The 20015-nt window shown below is 54.0% G+C and overlaps 1 protein-coding gene and 1 pseudogene across 1 annotated transcript; one reads left to right on the top strand and one right to left on the bottom strand.

Moving 5' to 3' along the window:
* Positions 1-229: 229 nt before the first annotated feature.
* LOC113567112 lies at positions 230-2857 on the top strand (annotated as a pseudogene).
* A 13685-nt stretch (positions 2858-16542) lies between these two features.
* LOC113567113 (putative uncharacterized protein DDB_G0290521) lies at positions 16543-17370 on the bottom strand. The gene is made up of 2 exons (XM_026994290.1): positions 17182-17370; positions 16543-17061 (listed from the first exon to the last, which is right to left on the bottom strand). Exons 1-2 carry the CDS (start codon positions 17368-17370, stop codon positions 16543-16545), a joined length of 708 nt encoding a protein of 235 aa, XP_026850091.1.
* Between the last annotated feature and the right edge of the window lie 2645 nt (positions 17371-20015).

Raw genomic sequence — 20015 nt, forward strand, 5'->3', positions numbered from 1 at the left:
ATAATCGTTTGATTACCTGGGAAAAGATTATAGATAAATGATCTTGTGACTACATAGAATTTAGACGGATTGCTCCTTATCGGTGATGTTTGACTGAATTAAGCATTTTGGCTGATATACTCGACTCGAGAGCTGACACACTGATAATGTTATCTCCAGATTTCCCTCAAAACATTCCTATAAAATCACAGTCAAAAGGTGCAATGCCTTCAATCGAAAAAGTATTAGCATGGTGAACGTTTTAAGCAGTCTACTTGTCTGCGGACTGGTACTTGTCAGTGCCGCACAACTGAAAGACGGAGATGTCCTGCAAGATTACCAGCGTTTAAAAAGTCTCCGCCCGCTGGGAAGTTTGCCGAAAACTTCCGTATGAATTGCTCCCGGACTTGGATCTTTTCCACCCCCGAATACCCAGTCAGGAGGATCTGTTGTGTTTCGCGGACATCGCTCAGTTCATGCAGGCGCTCACTACTGGAAAATTATGGGCCCTTAAGAGTAAGTAAATAATGAAAATTATATTCAAGTCAATGAGAACTGAAGTTGACGAATTTTGTGAGCAGTGATCGATGCTTGGGGCTCCATTCCCTCAGGAGTGCTGTCCGGCAATGTCTACCATCTGGGTAACTTCGATGAGTCAAGATCAGCGAGGAGATCACCAGTAGTCACAGCATACATGGAAAGTACTGTTTTCTAATTGTACCCGCCGTATCCATTTCGATCAAGATCGCATCTTGCTTTCCGGCTTCCTGCTCTGCGGCACATATGGATACGTTTCTGGAGCAGTTAATGCAGAATTTGTTGAACTCAAGCAGCACAAATATAAAATTTAGCGAGGCCAGCTATCAGACAAGTGAATCGAAACCTTGGGATGGAATGACCATTTTCACAGTGTAAGTTAGACCTTATCATAATCAATTTCTGTGACTCATACTATGGATTGCAGTGTACTTCTTGGCTTGATGGGTACTATCGTGGGTCTATGCACGCTCTACGACTACTTTCTGTGCCAGGATCAGAGTGAGGACCGGAGAGAACGGAATGATTTACAGAATGATTTAACTCGTATTTTGCCTACCAGGTAGTATGTCTGTGACTGTGAAGATGTGCTCGGCACGGTCAAGTTCCCGTGCCATCTTCCGCATTGTCGACAGCAAATCGAATCCGAACGTGATCAGTTGTCTTGATGGAATCCGCTGCATGTCCCTATTCTGTGTTGTTTTGTTTCTCCAAATATAAATACCTTCAATATGATTTCGGTTTTAGTGGCCTCATGCTTGTATGTGCAAAAACCATTCAGCTCTGTTTTTTTGTTTGCTAGTGGGTCGCGGAATCCTTTTCCAGCTTTATTCTCCACGGATTTTTTTCGGTTGATTCCTTTTTCTTTATTGCTGGCCTACTAGTGGCTACGGTTGCTCTTCGCTCAATGGATAAGTAAGTGTTTGAGATATTTTGTATCCATCGAGAATTATTGCCAATTTTCTTACAGATCCAAAGGAAAACTGAATGTGCCGCTTATGTATCTTCATCGTATTATACGGATCGTGCCGATACTTGCAATAGCAATCCTAGTTTACATAAAGCTGACGCCCATTGTTTCTGGGGGACCTTATTTTAAAGGTGGATTCCATGGTACAGCCGCCTATGAAAAGGGCTGGTTCTGGACGCTGCTCTTCGTGCAGAATTATGCTACAAGCAATATTGTAAGTCATAGATCTACTCTTATTACCATTTGTACGATAATCGTTTTCAGTGCCTGGATCACACATGGTACTGGGCAGTGGATATGCAGCTTTATATAATCTCTCCGCTTCTGCTGATTGCACTGTATAAGTGGGGCAAAAAGGCAGCAGCTGGCATCGCGGTTCTTGTTCTCCTACTATCGTCCTGCCTCTTTGCCACGATGATAGTCAACAAATACTCATTGCTCTTCAAGTAGGTCCACGATGCTTCTGTTTGTCGTTGGAGTTCTTCAACCCCATTTAATTGCAGGAATGGAACCGAAGGAGATGCCGGAAGGAAACTGTATTCTGCCACACATACTCATTCGGCACCTTGGCTGATTCTTTTTGGATATTTTCTTCACCTGAATTGTAGGAAGAAGTTCCAAATAAGCCGGATTTTGGTATGGTCTGGATGGGTTCTTAGTCTGGCCATGATCTTCACCTCGATGTTTGCCCTGTACCCTGCGACCCAATGGAGTGCTCCACCCCTGTCCACCCTCAAGGAGTTTCTGTACTACACGCTTACCAGAGTGGGCTGGCCCTTAGCCCTGTGTTGGATCGTCTTTGCCTGCATGCAGGGCCATGGCGGTCTGGCCAACAGTTTCCTATCCTCGCCATTGTGGCAGCCTCTCTCGAGACTCTCCTATTCCGTGTACATCTGACACCTTTTCGTACAGGAAGTCAACAGTAGAAGCGTTCGTACTAATACTTATTTCTCGGACAAATTGTAGTAGGTTTTGTTTCTAGTAGTTGATGGTTGCTTATTTTTAACTAACCTCATTGATGATTTTCAGATGCAGAAATTTTGGTCTGACTTTGGGATCACTATTTTCATTTCGTATCTGCTTTACGTTGTCATTGAGGCTCCTTTTGGCGGACTCGATAATCTTCTACGATCCCGGGAGAAAAGTGTTTTGAAGCCCCAAGCTCCAAGCGAACAAAAGCAATCCTCAGTTGATGTCCAGCAGGGCCAGTTGAATGCCGGAAGTAATCTGGTTGAGTCCGACGTGCCTAAATAAGAAGCCACAGAGACTACTCCAGAATAGTTATAGATGTAAATATCAATATGGGTTTTTTTTCACTCTTATGTAGACATTTTGTAGATTACAAAACCACATAAAAAAGATGTGAGCTTCCGACTACCCACACACTAGACTGATAAGAGTAATTATCAATGATGTTCGGCTGTATCAAGTATTACGCTGTGCTAGTCTGAGTACCTCAGACTACTCAAGACTACCTTACTCAACACAATTGTTTTTATAATCGGCTGGTGGTTCTAGATAGAACAGATGGCAGATGGCGAAACGCCACCAATCGAATTAGCATTAGCATAGGAAGCGTTGTGGGTCCGAGACAGCCCGAGTGCGTTAGAGCTGCTCGGGGACGCTGTTAAGCCGAGTCCGAGAGATAGCGACATAAGGAGACGAAATAATTCCACTGCATGCGCATATGCGGTAGCAAATGATCTTTGCAGTGCAAACGACAACACCAAAATGCATTTCCTTTGGACCGCACCACTGGCAATAATTTAAAATATTTAAGCTGCTTGATCTGACATACTCCCCCCGTTGGAAGCCTGACTTTCAACAGCAACAGCATTTGGCAGTAGGCACAGCTTGTTGACGGCGCGCTTTGTGATTCCAGATGACGTCTTCAGCACAGCAACTCGGGAAACGCCATCTCGTCCAGGCAAAAGCTCGACCACTCTCGCCAGTGGTCACTTCATGGGAGGAAGATTCTCATCCTTGACAAGAACCAAATCGGCGACAGCTAAACTAGGCTTCACAGTGCGCCACTTTGAGCGCTGCTGCAGTGACGATATGTACTCCTCCTTCCACCGGGACCAAAAGAGCTGCTGCAGGTACGAAACGCGCTGCCAGCCGTCCAGGCGATCGAAGTTTAGCTGCGTGACGTCAGGCTCAGCGAACGAAGCAGGAGGGCCACCATTCAAGAAATGCGCTGGAGTTAGAACGTCTAGATCGGCAGGGCTCTCTGAAATTGAAACTAAAGGTCTTGAATTAATCACTGCCGTGATGTGGCACAACCGCGTCCGCAGCTCGTCAAATCCAAGAACCGAGTTGCCTATCGCACGGTAGAAGTGGTACTTGGCCGTCTTCACTGCAGCCTCCCATAGACCACCAAAATGAGGGGAGCGCGGAGGAATGAAATGCCAGTCTATAGCCTCGACCAAGCAAAAATCCAGCAGCGCCTTCTGATGGTCATCGCTGAGGACCAGGCGCTTTAATTCCATCAGCTCATTCTTAGCGCCGACAAAATTGGTTGCGTTGTCTGACCAAATTTGCCGCGGCTTTCGTCTAGTACATATGAAGTGCCTTAGTCCATGTAGAAAAGCAACTGTGGATAAGTCCTTTATAAGCTCCAGATGAACAGCCTTGGTAGCGGAACAAATGAAGATGCAGATGTAGCACTTGATTGGAGCCTTGTTGCGTGCCTCCGGTTTGTAGAAAAACGGCCCACAGAAGTCCACGCCTGTGATCTCAAAGGCATGAGAACCATCGAGCCGCTCCTTTGGAAGATCCGCCATAATATGCTCCAATACCCTGGGCTTCAGTCGAAAGCATCTTACGCACTTGTTTACTGCCTTGTTTACCGTCTTCCTCCCCCCAATAGGCCAATATTGGGAACGAATTAGTCCAAGCAAAGCTCGAGGACCAGCGTGCAGATTCCGCTCATGAAAATGGGAGATTATTGCAAGAGTCAGTGGATGGCTGCTGGGCAAGATGATTGGATGACGGCCATCAAATTCCAACGAAGAGCTTTTCAGTCGAACATCTACCCTGAGAAGTCCAAACTGATCCATGAATGGCGATAACGATGCGATTGAGCTCGATGAGGAGACTGCTCCCCTTGCCCGCAGAGACTTCATGTCCTCCCATAGATGAGTACGCTGGACTAGTCGTAGCAATACCTGGGTTCCATGTTCAATGTCTGCGACAGTGAGACCGGGGCGCCGAATTCGGTTGCAAAACTTGTGAATGTATCCGAAAACGCGTTGCAAAGAAGCAAATGAATTCGCATACTTGGAATTAGCAATAATGTCCATGTAGGGCGATTTGAGCAGAAGAGCCTTCCGACGAAGTTCAAGGGCTGGCTTATCAGGTAGCACAGTGGGTGGCCAGTCATCTGAGGAGCCGCAAAGAAATGGAGGACCATGAGCCCAAAGAGGTGACTCATTCAGCTCAGTCGGATGAGCCCCTCGAGACAGAATGTCGGCTGGGTTTAAAGCTGTGGGAACATAGCGCCATTCCATTTTTTCGGTCATTTCCTGAATCGTTGACACTCTATTTGCAACAAAAATATTAAATCTTGACGGCTCGTCCCGAATCCAAGAGAGCGCAACGGCAGAATCACACCAACAGTAACACCTTCCCTTGAATACATTCATTCCAGCTATCTCAGATATGAGCCTAGCCAGCAACTCCGCTCCACAAAGCTCCAACTTTGGTACTGTAAGTGTCTTCAAAGGAGCCACACGAGATTTGGCACACAGTAAGTGACTGCTGGAATGCTGACCCTAGGACATGACAAAAATGCATGCACCATAAGCCTCGTTGCTGGCATCGCAAAATCCGTGAATTTCCAGCGTAGAGTCTGGAAGGACTACAAGCCGAGGAAATTCAAGTCGACGAATCTGACCAAACCTGGTGCATATTTCCTGCCACTCGGTGTTCAGTGCGACTGGAAGGCTTTCATCCTAGGACAACTTCTCTTGGCACAAACGCTGGAGAAAGATTTTGGATTTAGTAATTACGGGACCAGCTAGTCCGAGAGGATCGTAGAATCGCGCTATGGATGACAAAACAGAGCGCTAGCAGGAATTCAAAGAAGATTGAAGGGCCGAGAGCGAAAATAATAGTAGATCAGAAACCGGATCCCACGCAAGTCCTAAAGTTTTAGTCACATGGCTGCCATCGTCGCAAAGAGTAACACGAGCAATAGATAACTTATGGATAACTTATGTGGTTGATGACACTGGTTGAGATGGCAATTAGTTTAGATCTTTGAATGCTATATTAGTTGGTGATTGCACTGATAGATTATTTATTGCACAATCACGTCGGGGTCACCAAATGTTAAGCTATTAGGCGTTTTTAATAACTGTTGCAATTTGAAGTTAATGAAAGTCGAGAGGCTGTTATAATTCACAATTTATTTGCATATGTAAACCTACTTATCGCGTATGTACATATGGCAATGATTGGGCGAACGATTGATGCGAGGATGTTAATCTAATAGCTGCGACGATTAGCTCAAAACTGCCCATGCAAGGGCTGAAGGGCCAATCTGCCGGGCCCTATGCAGCAAGCTTAGACGCGAGCGAGAGCGTATGATAGCCCGAGAGCGTTAGAGCTGCTCGGGGACGCTGTTAAGCCGAGTCCGAGAGATTGCGACATAAGGAGACGAAAGAATTCCGCTGCATGCGCATATGCGGTAGCAAATGATCTTTGCAGTGGGGGCATTGGAAACGACAAAACCAAAATGCATTTCCTTTGGGCCGCACCACTGGCAATAATTTAAAATATTTAAGCTGCTTGACCCGACATAAATAATTCGACGATATATTATAAAGTTTTGTTTTGTATATTTCCAAAATAAAACGAGGGGGAACGTTGTGAGTTGCTGCGGACACCGCAACTCTACAGCTATACCCGATACTAAGTCAGAATGGCTCTCCTCCGGCAGACGCCGCTACAAACAAGTAAGAAGGCACGGGTTGGGTCTTGTACTGGTATGCTAATATGCTTTATTGGTATCTTAAGTCTATCCTACGCTATTCCGACTCCGGTGCTGGTTCTCCTCCTGGTTCTCCTCTGTGGTTCGATGAGCGTGTCGCTCCCTGGGCTCCCCACGGCGTCGCCAAGCGTGGCACCGCCGGCTCTACTGACTGGGGCTAGCGATTCTTGGCACGTGGCCCAAATCCGCCTCTCAGTCAGGCGCCTGACGCGTTCGATCTCACTCGACTCACTTGGCTTTTCGGCCCGAGGGTGCCTCACTCCTGGTGGGATGCGCTTCAAGCGTGGCACCGTTGGTTCAAGGGATTGGGTTCTTTCGCTCTTGGCTGCACGCTCTAGTCCGCCTCTCAATCCTCACACAACGCGTTCGCTTTCTAAAGTTCTTTTCCCTTCGCTTGGTCTCACTCTTGTGGCTCACTATTCACTTCACTCTTGCTAGCTCCGTTTGCTGACTCTCCCCGTTCCTGGTCGCGGCCCTCCTCTTATAGGCTCGCTTCTGCGTCGGCGCCGCCGATGCCGCCTGGCGCTAACGGCACTTTCCGCCATGCGGTGCCCGTATTTTTCCATCGGCGTTCCTTCATTCCCTTGTCGCTTTCCAACGGGACCTGGCTGGTGGCGTGATCTCATGACCATATTTGGTCATGCGCTGGGCCACTGCCGGCCCGATCCCGTCATCCCGCTGCTCTCTCTCCAGGGGTCCTCCCCTCTCATCTTGGTTCCCCGGGAGAGCTCTCCTCGGGAATTCGCCGCCTCCGGATATCCCCGGATAACGGCCGTTAGCGCTTAACCCTATACTGCCCCCTACTTGTGGGAATACCTTTCCTCACACTTCCCCCTTTCTTTTATTGGCGGAAAACCCCGGTTTTCCGCGTCCCAGGTTTGCTTTGTTCTCGACCCGGGTGCTTCTTTTGCTTCTTTTGCCCCGCCCGATATAGGGTATGGTCGCTATTCTGACCTACTCGATATGACACAGCGTTGCCCTTACGCTCCACTCGATAAAGCGTAAGGTCGTTTTTGTGATCTACTCGATATGTCGCAGCGTGCGTATTCTACTTCCGGATCGCGAATTCCTCAATGGACTGGAAACGTACTATTTTCTCGCGATGCCGGGTGTTTTCTTTGTTTTTCTTGTGCGCGTCTGGTTTTCCTGGTTTCCTGGTTTTCTGGCCCTCTGGATGCTTCGGGTAAGTTTTCCTCCCGCTTTCACGCCTTCCGCCGCCTTCATTCAAGCTTTACCGATCATTTCTAGCGATGCCCCGCTGTTCCTCTGATGCAAGGTATGACCCTGTTTTTATACCCGATACTCAAAATGAGTATTGGGGTATATTAGATTTGTGGTAAAAGTGGATGTGTGTAACGTCCAGAAGGATTCGTTTCCGACCCCATAAAGTATATCAGCATCAATAGCCGAGTCGATTGAGTCATGTCTGTCTGTCCATCTGTCCGTCTGTCCGTCCGTCCGTCTGTCCGTCTGTCCGTCCGTCCGTCTGTCCGTCTGTCCGTCCCCTTCAGCGCCTAATGCTCAAAGACTATAAGAGCCAGAGCAACGATGTTTTGGATCCAGACTTCTGTGATATGTCACTGCTACAAAAATATTTCAAAACTTTGCCCCGCCCACTTCCGCCCCCACAAAGGGCGAAAATCTGTGGCATCCACAATTTTAAAGATACGAGAAAACCAAAAACGCAGAATCGTAGAGAATACCCATATCTTTCAGACTGCAGAATCTGAATTGGATCGTATCATTATTATAGCCAGCATCAAGAAAACAATTTCATTTTTTCTCGCCCTGTCTCTCTCTAACACACACGTAGCATAGGCGGCTTTGCTTAGAGTAAAACATTAGCGCCTAGATCTCAGAGACTATAAAAGCTAGAGCAACCAAATTTGGTATCCACACTTCTAATATATCGGACCGAGACGAGTTTGTTTCAAAATTTCGCCACACCCCCTTCCGCCCCCGCAAAGGATGCAAATCTGGGGATATTCACAAATCTCAGAGACTATTAAAGCTAGAGTAACCAAATTTGGTATCCGCACTTCTGTTAGATCTCACTATAAAACCTTTATCTCAAAATTTCGCCCCACCCCCTTCCGCCCCCACAAAGGACGAAAATCTGTTGCATCCACAATATTGCAGATTTGAGAAAACTAAAAACGCAGAATCATATATAACGACCATATCTATCAGATTGCTGAATCTGGATCAGATCAGATCATTTTTATAGCCAAAGGAAACAAATCAATATGCAGTGGCTACGCAGCGCGTGACGTCACGCTCAGACTGATTTTCTGTCTCTCTCGCACGCACTCTTTGTCGTGTCGTTTAATATTAGCGACGTTCCCCCTCGTTTTTCTTTTATTTGTTCTTGTTTTCAGTTACTTTTTCTTTCATTCTTCTTCTCTACTCTTCTTTTCTCCTCAATACCTAGCCCGGAATACCTCCTGCCGATCGATGGACACCAATAGCCGGTACCGGACGCCACCGTCATTGACCAGACGCTTCACCCTCCTTGCGGTTGGCTTTATCCGCGCGAGAGAGCGCGGGACGACGGCCGGCCACTCCTCGCGTTTGACGGACCGCCACCGTGAGTTGTCCGCCGACCTCGTCTGGGGCCACGATGCCTGGCGCTGGAGCTCGGGCCGGCGCGCCTCCGCCCGCTCCCCTGGGCACGACGCCTGTCGGCCCAGCTTCGGACGCTCGCCCTGGCCGGGTTCCGGCCATCGCCAAGGACCTCTCTCCCATGGCTCAGGTGAGTGTTCGTCCTTCTTCGCTTCCGCCGTTGCTCTCGCGCCGTCATCCGCTTCGCCGTCGGTCGCCACCTCGACTTTGGGTGCCGCCGCTGGGCCCTCCGCCGTCAGTGATGTTGGCGTGTTCGTCGTTCCCTCCGTCTCGACCTCTGCCGTCCCCCCGGGCGCCTCCTCGGGCACCTTTTCGGCTGTGGGTGCCACCGCTGGGCCTGTCGACTCCTGTGGCCGTGCCCGCCGCCTCGGGTCCCTCTCGTCACTGGCGCGTGGTGCCTCCTCCCACAGTCGAGCCTCCCTCGCCTCTTGCCCGGGCTGCTGGGGCGAGGGCCCAGAGGCCCACGATATGTGCAGCGTTTGCACGTGCCACATCATGCCGTCTCGTACCGCGGAGCGCACCTCCTGCGAGACGAACGGCCCGATGGCGGCTCCCTGTGGCCCGTGCCAGTGCTGCTGCTGCTGCTGCTGCTGATGCTGATGCTGCTGCTGCTGCTGATGCTGCTGCTGCTGATGCTGCTGCTGCTGATGCTGCTGCTGCTGATGCTGCTGCTGATGCCGATCCCCTTGGCCGCGCGCGTTGTCAGCCGGCTTGATCCGGCTAATACACCGCCATTGGTGCGCGACGTCCCGTTTGTGGCGCTCCGCCTCCGCTTCTTGCGCCGCCTTTTCAGCCTCCTGCGTGGCCTTCAGCCTCTTTGCCAGCGTCAGGGCGTCCTCCCATACACGCCGTTGCCTCCGCTCCTCCGTCGCCGCGTGCCATTCCGCGAGGCGTCGTGCCTCAGCGGCCGCGTTGTTTTCCGCGATGTCGGCCTGCGTTGCCTGCGGCTCTTTGACCGCGGTTTCTGTCGGCGTTGTCTGCGGCTCTTTGACCGCGGTTTCGGTCGGCGTTGGCTGCGGCTCCTCGACCTGTGGGTCTGTCGGCCGCTGATCCCCTCGCCGCGCCGTCGATGTCCCCCTTGTGCGTGCCGACGACTCCTCTTCCTTGGCCGTACGCGTCGAATGCGTGGACGCCCGCTTCGATGCCCGCTCACTGGGCTCCTCCTTCCGCGTCTCCGTGCGCCCCCTCCTTCCTCCATCAGGCCGCTCCTCGCGCTTGCTGGGGTGGGGCTTCTCGCGCTTGCCGGTGCGGGGCTCTTCGTGCTTGCTGGTCCGGGGCTCCTCGCGCTTGCCGGTGTGGGGCTCCTCGCGCTTGCTGGTCCGGGGCTCTTCGTGCTTGCTGGTCCGGGGCTCCTCGCGCTTCGCCTCGCGTGCGCGTTTTCTCCGTGGCGCCGGCTCCCAGCTCACCAATTCCAGGTCACTTTCCGCCTCGGTGTACCCCGGCGATACCACCGGGGATACCGTCGGTCCCATGGATCCCGCGGTTGACACTAGCGGTGAGGCCAATAACTGTAGCTCCGGGGACCTACGCCTACTCGCCCTTTGCTCCTCGCGTTCGACCTGGTACGCCTGCCGCCGACTTTGCGTATCACTCATAGCCTGATACCCGCGGCGAATCCATTTCCTCTGCTCCGTTATATATATACCAGGGTGCTGACCGATCTCCCAGCTCGTGATCAATAGGTCCTCCGACCTTTCGCCCGTGCTGCCAAACATCTGCCCGCCCCCCGTGGCCAGCTCCGCCCGTCTCTGGATCGGCTTAGATGCGGATGTCACCCCCGTGCAGCGCCTAAGACCCAGGGATCATCCGATTCCCCAGCCGGTAGACCGCGCACGGGCGGCATCCGCTTTTGTCCCGCCATCCCCGACGTTAGCAGCTGGCTTCGATGCCCTGGACCCGGACCCGAACCTCTGCTCATCCCGGAACCCCCTTCTCGGGTGCCCCCTCGTCCGTCGACGCACCACGCAACCCGCCCCCCCTGGGATAGTGGTAACCCGGGTATCTTCTACCTTCTTTGCCTTTGATCAGTTCCTATTGGCTGACGAGCTAATCCTCCTTTTTTTTCTTGTAGGTCCAGCTTTATTGGTCCGCCGGCCGCCGTCTGCTGCTTAGTTTTACTGAACCTTAGTTGTAAGAGTATCCTGTACGGCCTTGTCCTGCGTGGCATCAAGTTGGGCCGCCCGCTCCTCCCTTGTGGGCGATTCCTGTCCTGCGTGGCACGCGTGGTTCTTAGTTTTACCGAACCTTAGTTGTAAGAGTATCCTGTACGACCTTGTCCTGCGTGGCATCCAGCTGGGACTCTCCTTTCTGCCCCTGCCGCTAGTCTCTGTCTTTCGTGCTCGTCCATCCTTCTCCGTATGCCTCGCCCGTTGCCCCTCCTTGTGCGTCGTCTACGCTTCGGTTCCAGGGCCTGTTTCAGCGGTTCCTTCCCCGGGTTGTGGCTTCAGGTCCCCTATATGGGCGGTCCGCGTCCGTTTCTCGCTGTCCTTCTTTAATTTACAAATGACCGGGGACACGAAATCCATTATGGTGTAGGGACCGTCATATTTCGGGGCCAGTTTTACCGCAAACCCTTCGGCCGCGTTGGATAGATGGTGTTGCTTGACCCATACCTTGTCTCCAATCGTGGGTTTCCACGCTCTCCTCCTCAGGTTATAATACCTCGCCTGGTCCTGCGCCGCTCTTTCGAGATTCCGCCTCACCAGTTGAAATACTTCTCTCAACTTGGCCGCGTTCTCGTCCGGAGTGGGCGTGCCCTGTCCTGTGCCAAGCGCTTCGTCATCGTATAGAGCCTTTGGTAGCCTCGGCTCTCTCCCTTGGACTCTCCCTGGACCACAAACGCCGGCGAGTACCCGGTGGATTCGGACATCCCTGAATTTACGGCCAACATTATCTCTGGCCATTTCTCATCCCAGTTCCACTGGTTCCCTCTGGTTCTGAGTGGAGTCCGAATGGCATCACCTTCCACTGGAACAGCCCTTTGCCGGGCACCGTGAACGCGGTGAACTTTCTACTGCCTTCCTCCAGTGGTATCTGCCAATATCCGTCCTTTAAGTCTAAGCTACTGATGAACCGTGCCTCCCTGAGCTGGTCCAAAATATAGTCTATTCTTGGCATGGGGTACGCATCCTTGATGCACTTCGCGTTTATCTGTCTGAAGTCCACGCATAATCTCCACTTTCTCGTCTTCTTTTTGACCATCACGATGGGTGAACTGTACGGACTCTTCGATGGCTCAATACACCCTCTTTCCAGCAGTTCGTCAACCTGTTGCTTGATTTCGGCTTGCATCTTGGGATTTTTGGGATAGTAACGCTGTTTGACCGGCTGGGCATCACTCATAGTGATCGTGTGTGTAGCTATGTTCGACACTCCCTTCAGTTCTCGGAACTCTTCCAACTCCTTTGCCAGGAAGTTTTCGACCGACCCCTCCTCCGCTCGCGTTCCGTCGGATGCGGGCTCGACAGACCCTCCCGTGTTCGCTACCACCGCCACTGACAACTTCTCCTCCAACCGCCCCTGGCGGTCCTCACCACCGCCGACAGCTGGACATCCTCCACCGTGAGTTCTCCTACGAGTTTTGGGGGGCTTCGTCTTGCGACCCTGGCACGGCCCTCCGCGGCTTGGGTCGCGGGGCGTTTCCCGCTTTCTGGCAGCACTGCCATGTCGGGGCTCCTACCTTGCCGCACCTCCAGCAGAATGTTATAGGTCGGCCATTGCATGCTTGTGCCCAATGGCGGTCACTTCCGCATCGTCGACACGACTGGGCTGGGTTTTTCACGACCCCAGCCTCTATGTTCGTGTTCGCTTGGTCGTCCCGCCGCGTTGGGACCGGCCTTTTCTCCCCTGTCGGATCAGAGCTGGCTGCCGTTTCGCCCTGGCAGCGGCGACATATCTCCGTTACTGCCGGACGAGCGAACGGATTGTTTGCTTTTGCTTTACTCGCCGGACACTCCCGTTGGAACTCCAGCCGGTCCCTTTCCAGAGCCTCAAATTCGTCGGCCAGCGTCATCATGTGATCCAGGTCTCTGCACCTATGTGGCCGGATGAACACCCTAAAATCGGGCATGCTGTTGTCTCTAATAAGCTCCAACTGCTCTTCGGGCGTGCATTTTAGTAGCCGCATGAGGGTCTGCATCTCCACCATGTAGTCCTTGAATGGCTCTCCCCACCTTTGCTTCCTCAACCTCACCTCCTGGAGTAATTTTTCAAAATACCCTCTCGGCAGGAAGTATGCTTGGAAGCTACGCGCAAATGCGTTCCATGTCTGCCACTGCCTGTTGTTGGCTACAAACCACATGAGCGCCCGACCCTTTAGCAGCTCAGGCATGGCTCGCGGAATTAAATTCAACTCCAACCCGTACATGTCGGCTGACCACTCGATCTGTTCCAGGAACTCGAGTGGTTTCGCCGTTCCGTCGAACCGAAACGACCACTCCCTGACCTGCTTGGCGACGTGGGCAAAACTCGAACTGGGCGGTCTCGTGGTTTGTTCATCGAGTCCCCGTCTACGATCCTCCCCTGCTCTCCCTTCTTCCAATCCCTGTGGGTTTCTCGCGCTCCCCTTGCTCCGGCTGTGCTGGCCTGGTTGGCCTCTCCCCACTCTCTACCCGCGGTCGGCTAGGCCACCGGCTTTTCACACCGGGACCGCCAGGCTCGCGATGAGCTCCTCTTGGGTCTCGGACGGCCGTCTCCACAGAGTTACTTGCTCCGCACTCGCCGGCAGCGTCAGGCGCTCGTATGGATCCGCCCCGTCCTCCATCTGGGCCGCGGTCGCGGCTCCTCCCGCCTTCATCTCCCAGGCCTCGAGCGCGTCCGCATACTCCGGTTTCTCTCCATGCTTCTCTATGCAGCTGATGCAGCTGGGCTGGCTCAGCGGTCGGTAGGCTCGCTGCGACGACAAGTAAGAAGGCACGGGTTGGGTCTTGTACTGGTATGCTAATATGCTTTATTGGTATCTTAAGTCTATCCTACGCTATTCCGACTCCGGTGCTGGTTCTCCTCTTGGTTCTCCTCTGTGGTTCGATGAGCGTGTCGCTCCCTGGGCCCCCCACGGCGTCGCCAAGCGTGGCACCGCCGGCTCTACTGACTGGGGCTAGTCTTGGCACGTGGCCCAAATCCGCCTCTCAGTCAGGCGCCTGACGCGTTCCATCTCACTCGACTCACTTGGCTTTCGGCCCGAGGGTGCCTCACTCCTGGTGGGATGCGCTTCAAGCGTGGCACCGTTGGTTCAAGGGATTGGGGTCTTTGGCTCTTGGCTGCACGCTCGAGTCCGCCTCTCAATCCTCACACAACGCGTTCGCTTTCTAAAGTTCTTTTCCCTTCGCTTGGTCTCACTCTTGTGGCTCACTATTCACTTCACTCTTGCTAGCTCCGTTTGCTGACTCTCCCTGTTCCTGGTCGCGGCCCTCCTCTTATAGGCTCGCTTCTGCGTCGGCGCCGCCGATGCCGCCTGGCGCTAACGGCACTTTCCGCCATGCGGTGCCCGTATTTTTCCATCGGCGTTCCTTCATTCCCTTGTCGCTTTCCAACGGGACCTGGCTGGTGGCGTGATCTCATGACCATATTTTGTCATGCGCTGGGCCACTGCCGGCCCGATCCCGTCATCCCGCTGCTCTCTCTCCAGGGGTCCTCCCCTCTCATCTTGGGTCCCCGGGAGAGCTCTCCTCGGGAATTCGCCGCCCTCCGGATATCCCCGGATAACGGCCGTTAGCGCTTAACCCTATACTGCCCCCTACGTGTGGGAATACCTTTCCTCACAAGATACGAGAAAACCAAAAACGCAGAATCGTAGAGAATGACCATATCTTTTAGACTGCAGAATCTGAATTGGATCGTATTATTATTATAGCCAGCATCAAGAAAACAATTTCATTTTTTCTCGCCCTGTCTCTCTCTAACACACACGTAGCATAGGCGGCTTTGCTTAGAGGTAAAAACATTAGCGCCTAGATCTCAGAGACTATAAAAGCTAGAGCAAACCAAATTTGGTATCCACACTTCTAATATATCGGACCGAGACGAGTTTGTTTCAAAATTTCGCCACACCCCCTTCCGCCCCCGCAAAGGATGCAAATCTGGGGATATTCACAAATCTCAGAGACTATTAAAGCTAGAGTAACCAAATTTGGTATCCGCACTTCTGTTAGATCTCACTATAAAACCTTTATCTCAAAATTTCGCCCCCACCCCCTTCCGCCCCCACAAAGGACGAAAATCTGTTGCATCCACAATATTGCAGATTTGAGAAAACTAAAACGCAGAATCATATATAACGACCATATCTATCAGATTGCTGAATCTGGATCAGATCAGATCATTTTTATAGCCAAAGGAAACAAATCAATATGCAGTGGCTACGCAGCGCGTGACGTCACGCTCAGACTGATTTTCTGTCTCTCTCGCACGCACTCTTTGTCGTGTCGTTTAATATTAGCGACGTTCCCCCTCGTTTTTCTTTTATTTGTTCTTGTTTTCAGTTACTTTTTCTTTCATTCTTCTTCTCTACTCTTCTTTTCTCCTCAATACCTAGCCCGGAATACCTCCTGCCGATCGATGGACACCAATAGCCGGTACCGGACGCCACCGTCATTGACCAGACGCTTCACCCTCCTTGCGGTTGGCTTTATCCGCGCGAGAGAGCGCGGGACGACGGCCGGCCACTCCTCGCGTTTGACGGACCGCCACCGTGAGTTGTCCGCCGACCTCGTCTGGGGCCACGATGCCTGGCGCTGGAGCTCGGGCCGGCGCGCCTCCGCCCGCTCCCCTGGGCACGACGCCTGTCGGCCCAGCTTCGGACGCTCGCCCTGGCCGGGTTCCGGCCATCGCCAAGGACCTCTCTCCCATGGCTCAGGTGAGTGTTCGTCCTTCTTCGCTTCCGCCGTTGCTCTCGCGCCCGTCATCCGCTTCGCCGTCGGTCGCCACCTCGACTTTGGGTGCCGCCGCTGGGCCCTCCGCCGTCAGTGATGTTGGCGTGTTTCGTCGTTCCCTCCGTCTCGACCTCTGCCGTCCCCCCGGGCGCCTCCTCGGGCACCTTTTCGGCTGTGGGTGCCACCGCTGGGCCTGTCGACTCCTGTGGCCGTGCCCGCCGCCTCGGGTCCCTCTCGTCACTGGCGCGTGGTGCCTCCTCCCACAGTCGAGCCTCCCTCGCCTCTTGCCCGGGCTGCTGGGGCGAGGGCCCAGAGGCCCACGATATGTTCAGCGTTTGCACGTGCCACATCATGCCGTCTCGTACCCGCGGAGCGCACCTCCTGCGAGACGAAACGGCCCGATGGCGGCTCCCTGTGGCCCGAGCCAGTGCTGGTGCTGCTTACGCTGCTGCTGATGCTGATGCTGCTGCTGCTGCTGCTGCTGATGCTGCTGCTGCTGATGCTGCTGCTGCTGATGCTGCTGCTGATGCCGATCCCCTTGGCCGCGCGCGTTGTCAGCCGGCTTGATCCGGCTAATACACCGCCATTGGTGCGCGACGTCCCGTTTGTGGCGCTCCGCCTCCGCTTCTTTGCGCCGCCTTTTCAGCCTCCTGCGTGGCCTTCAGCCTCTTTGCCAGCGTCAGGGCGTCCTCCCATACACGCCGTTGCCTCCGCTCCTCCGTCGCCGCGTGCCATTCCGCGAGGCGTCGTGCCTCAGCGGCCGCGTTGTTTTCCGCGATGTCGGCCTGCGTTGCCTGCGGCTCTTTGACCGCGGTTTCTGTCGGCGTTGTCTGCGGCTCTTTGACCGCGGTTTCGGTCGGCGTTGGCTGCGGCTCCTCGACCTGTGGGTCTGTCGGCCGCTGATCCCCTCGCCGCGCCGTCGATGTCCCCCTTGTGCGTGCCGACGACTCCTCTTCCTTGGCCGTACGCGTCGAATGCGTGGACGCCCGCTTCGATGCCCGCTCACTGGGCTCCTCCTTCCGCGTCTCCGTGCGCCCCCTCCTTCCGCCATCAGGCCGCTCCTCGCGCTTGCTGGGGTGGGGCTTCTCGCGCTTGCCGGTGCGGGGCTCTTCGTGCTTGCTGGTCCGGGGCTCTTCGTGCTTGCTGGTCCGGGGCTCCTCGCGCTTCGCCTCGCGTGCGCGTTTTCTCCGTGGCGCCGGCTCCCAGCTCACCAATTCCAGGTCACTTTCCGCCTCGGTGTACCCCGGCGATACCACCGGGGATACCGTCGGTCCCATGGATCCCGCGGTTGACACTAGCGGTGAGGCCAATAACTGTAGCTCCGGGGACCTACTCCTACTCGCCCTTTGCTCCTCGCGTTCGACCTGGTACGCCTGCCGCCGACTTTGCGTATCACCCATAGCCTGATACCCGCGGCGAATCCATTTCCTCTGCTCCGTTATATATATACCAGGGTGCTGACCGATCTCCCAGCTCGTGATCAATAGGTCCTCCGACCTTTCGCCCGTGCTGCCAAACATCGGCCCGCCCCCCGTGGCCAGCTCCGCCCGTCTCTGGATCGGCGTAGATGCGGATGTCACCCCCGTGCAGCGCCTAAGACCCAGGGATCATCCGATTCCCCAGCCGGTAGACCGCGCACGGGCGGCATCCGCTTTTGTCCCGCCATCCCCGACGTTAGCAGCTGGCTTCGATGCCCTGGACCCGGACCCGAACCTCTGCTCATCTCGGAACCCCCTTCTCGGGTGCCCCCTCGTCCGTCGACGCACCACGCAACCCGCCCCCCCTGGGATAGTGGTAACCCGGGTATCTTCTACCTTCTTTGCCTTTGATCAGTTCCTATATGGCTGACGAGCTAATCCTCCTTTTTTTTCTTGTAGGTCCAGCTTTATTGGTCCGCCGGCCCGCCGTCTGCTGCTTAGTTTTACTGAACCTTAGTTGTAAGAGTATCCTGTACGGCCTTGTCCTGCGTGGCATCAAGTTGGGCCGCCCGCTCCTCCCTTGTGGGCGATTCCTGTCCTGCGTGACACGCGTGGTTCTTAGTTTTACCGAACCTTAGTTGTAAGAGTATCCTGTACGACCTTGTCCTGCGTGGCATCCAGCTGGGACTCTCCTTTCTGCCCCTGCCGCTAGTCTCTGTCTTTCGTGCTCGTCCATCCTTCTCCGTATGCCTCGCCCGTTGCCCCTCCTTGTGCGTCGTCTACGCTTCGGTTCCAGGGCCTGTTTTTAGGGCTTCCTTCCCCGGGTTGTGGCTTCAGGTCCACTATATGGGCGGTCCGCGTCCGTTTCTCGCTGTCCTTCTTTAATTTACAAATGACCGGGGACACGAAATCCATTATGGTGTAGGGACCGTCATATTTCGGGGCCAGTTTTACCGCAAACCCTTCGGCCGCGTTGGATAGATGGTGTTGCTTGACCCATACCTGTCTCCAATCGTGGGTTTCCACGCTCTCCTCCTCAGGTTATAATACCTCGCCTGGTCCCTGCCGCCGCTCTTTCGAGATTCCGCCTCACCAGTTGAAATACTTCTCTCAACTTGGCCGCGTTCTCGTCCGGAGTGGGCGTGCCTGTCCTGTGCCAAGCGCTTCGTCATCGTATAGAGCCTTTGGTAGCCTCGGCTCTCTCCTTGGACCACAAACGCCGGCGAGTACCCGGTGGATTCGGACATCCCTGAATTTACGGCCAACATTATCTCTGGCCATTTCTCATCCCAGTTCCACTGGTTCCCTCTGGTTCTGAGTGGAGTCCGAATGGCATCACCTTCCACTGGAACAGCCCTTTGCCGGGCACCGTGAACGCGGTGAACTTTCTACTGCCTTCCTCCAGTGGTATCTGCCAATATCCGTCCTTTAAGTCTAAGCTACTGATGAACCGTGCCTCCCTGAGCTGGTCCAAAATATAGTCTATTCTTGGCATGGGGTACGCATCCTTGATGCACTTCGCGTTTATCTGTCTGAAGTCCACGCATAATCTCCACTTTCTCGTCTTCTTTTTGACCATCACGATGGGTGAACTGTACGGACTCTTCGATGGCTCAATACACCCTCTTTCCAGCAGTTCGTCAACCTGTTGCTTGATTTCGGCTTGCATCTTGGGATTTTTGGGATAGTAACGCTGTTTGACCGGCTGGGCATCACTCATAGTGATCGTGTGTGTAGCTATGTTCGACACTCCCTTCAGTTCTCGGAACTCTTCCAACTCCTTTGCCAGGAAGTTTTCGACCGACCCCTCCTCCGCTCGCGTTCCGTCGGATGCGGGCTCGACAGACCCTCCCGTGTTCGCTACCACCGCCACTGACAACTTCTCCTCCAACCGCCCCTGGCGGTGGCCTCTCGCAGGGATCACAACCCTGTGTCCCGCACAGGACAGGTCGCTGATAAAACTGCTTGTCGCCCCGGTATGACCAGTTGCTGCCCGCGATCCTCACCACCGCCGACAGCTGGACATCCTCCACCGTGAGTTCTCCTACGAGTTTTGGGGGCTTCGTCTTGCGGGGCGTTTCCCTTTTCTGGCAGCACTGCCATGTCGGGGCTCCTACCTTGCCGCACCTCCAGCAGAATGTTATAGGTCGGCCATTGCATGCTTGTGCCCAATGGCGGTCACTTCCGCATCGTCGACACGACTGGGCTGGGTTTTTCACGAACCCAGCCTCTATGTTCGTGTTCGCTTGGTCGTCCCCCGCGTTGGCACCGGCCTTTTCTCCCCTGTCGGATCAGAGCTGGCTGCCGTTTCGCCCTGGCAGCGGCGACATATCTCCGTTACTGCCGGACGAGCGAACGGATTGTTTGCTTTTGCTTTACTCGCCGGACACTCCCGTTGGAACTCCAGCCGGTCCCTCTCCAGAGCCTCAAATTCGTCGGCCAGCGTCATCATGTGATCCAGGTCTCTGCACCTATGTGGCCGGATGAACACCCTAAAATCGGGCATGCTGTTGTCTCTAATAAGCTCCAACTGCTCTTCGGGCGTGCATTTTAGTAGCCGCATGAGGGTCTGCATCTCCACCATGTAGTCCTTGAATGGCTCTCCCCACCTTTGCTTCCTCAACCTC

Source organism: Drosophila persimilis, unplaced genomic scaffold (assembly GCF_003286085.1).
Source record: "Drosophila persimilis strain 14011-0111.01,24,50 unplaced genomic scaffold, DperRS2 tig00001809-arrow-arrow-pilon, whole genome shotgun sequence".
In the NCBI taxonomy this organism is placed as follows: Eukaryota; Metazoa; Arthropoda; class Insecta; order Diptera; family Drosophilidae; genus Drosophila; species Drosophila persimilis.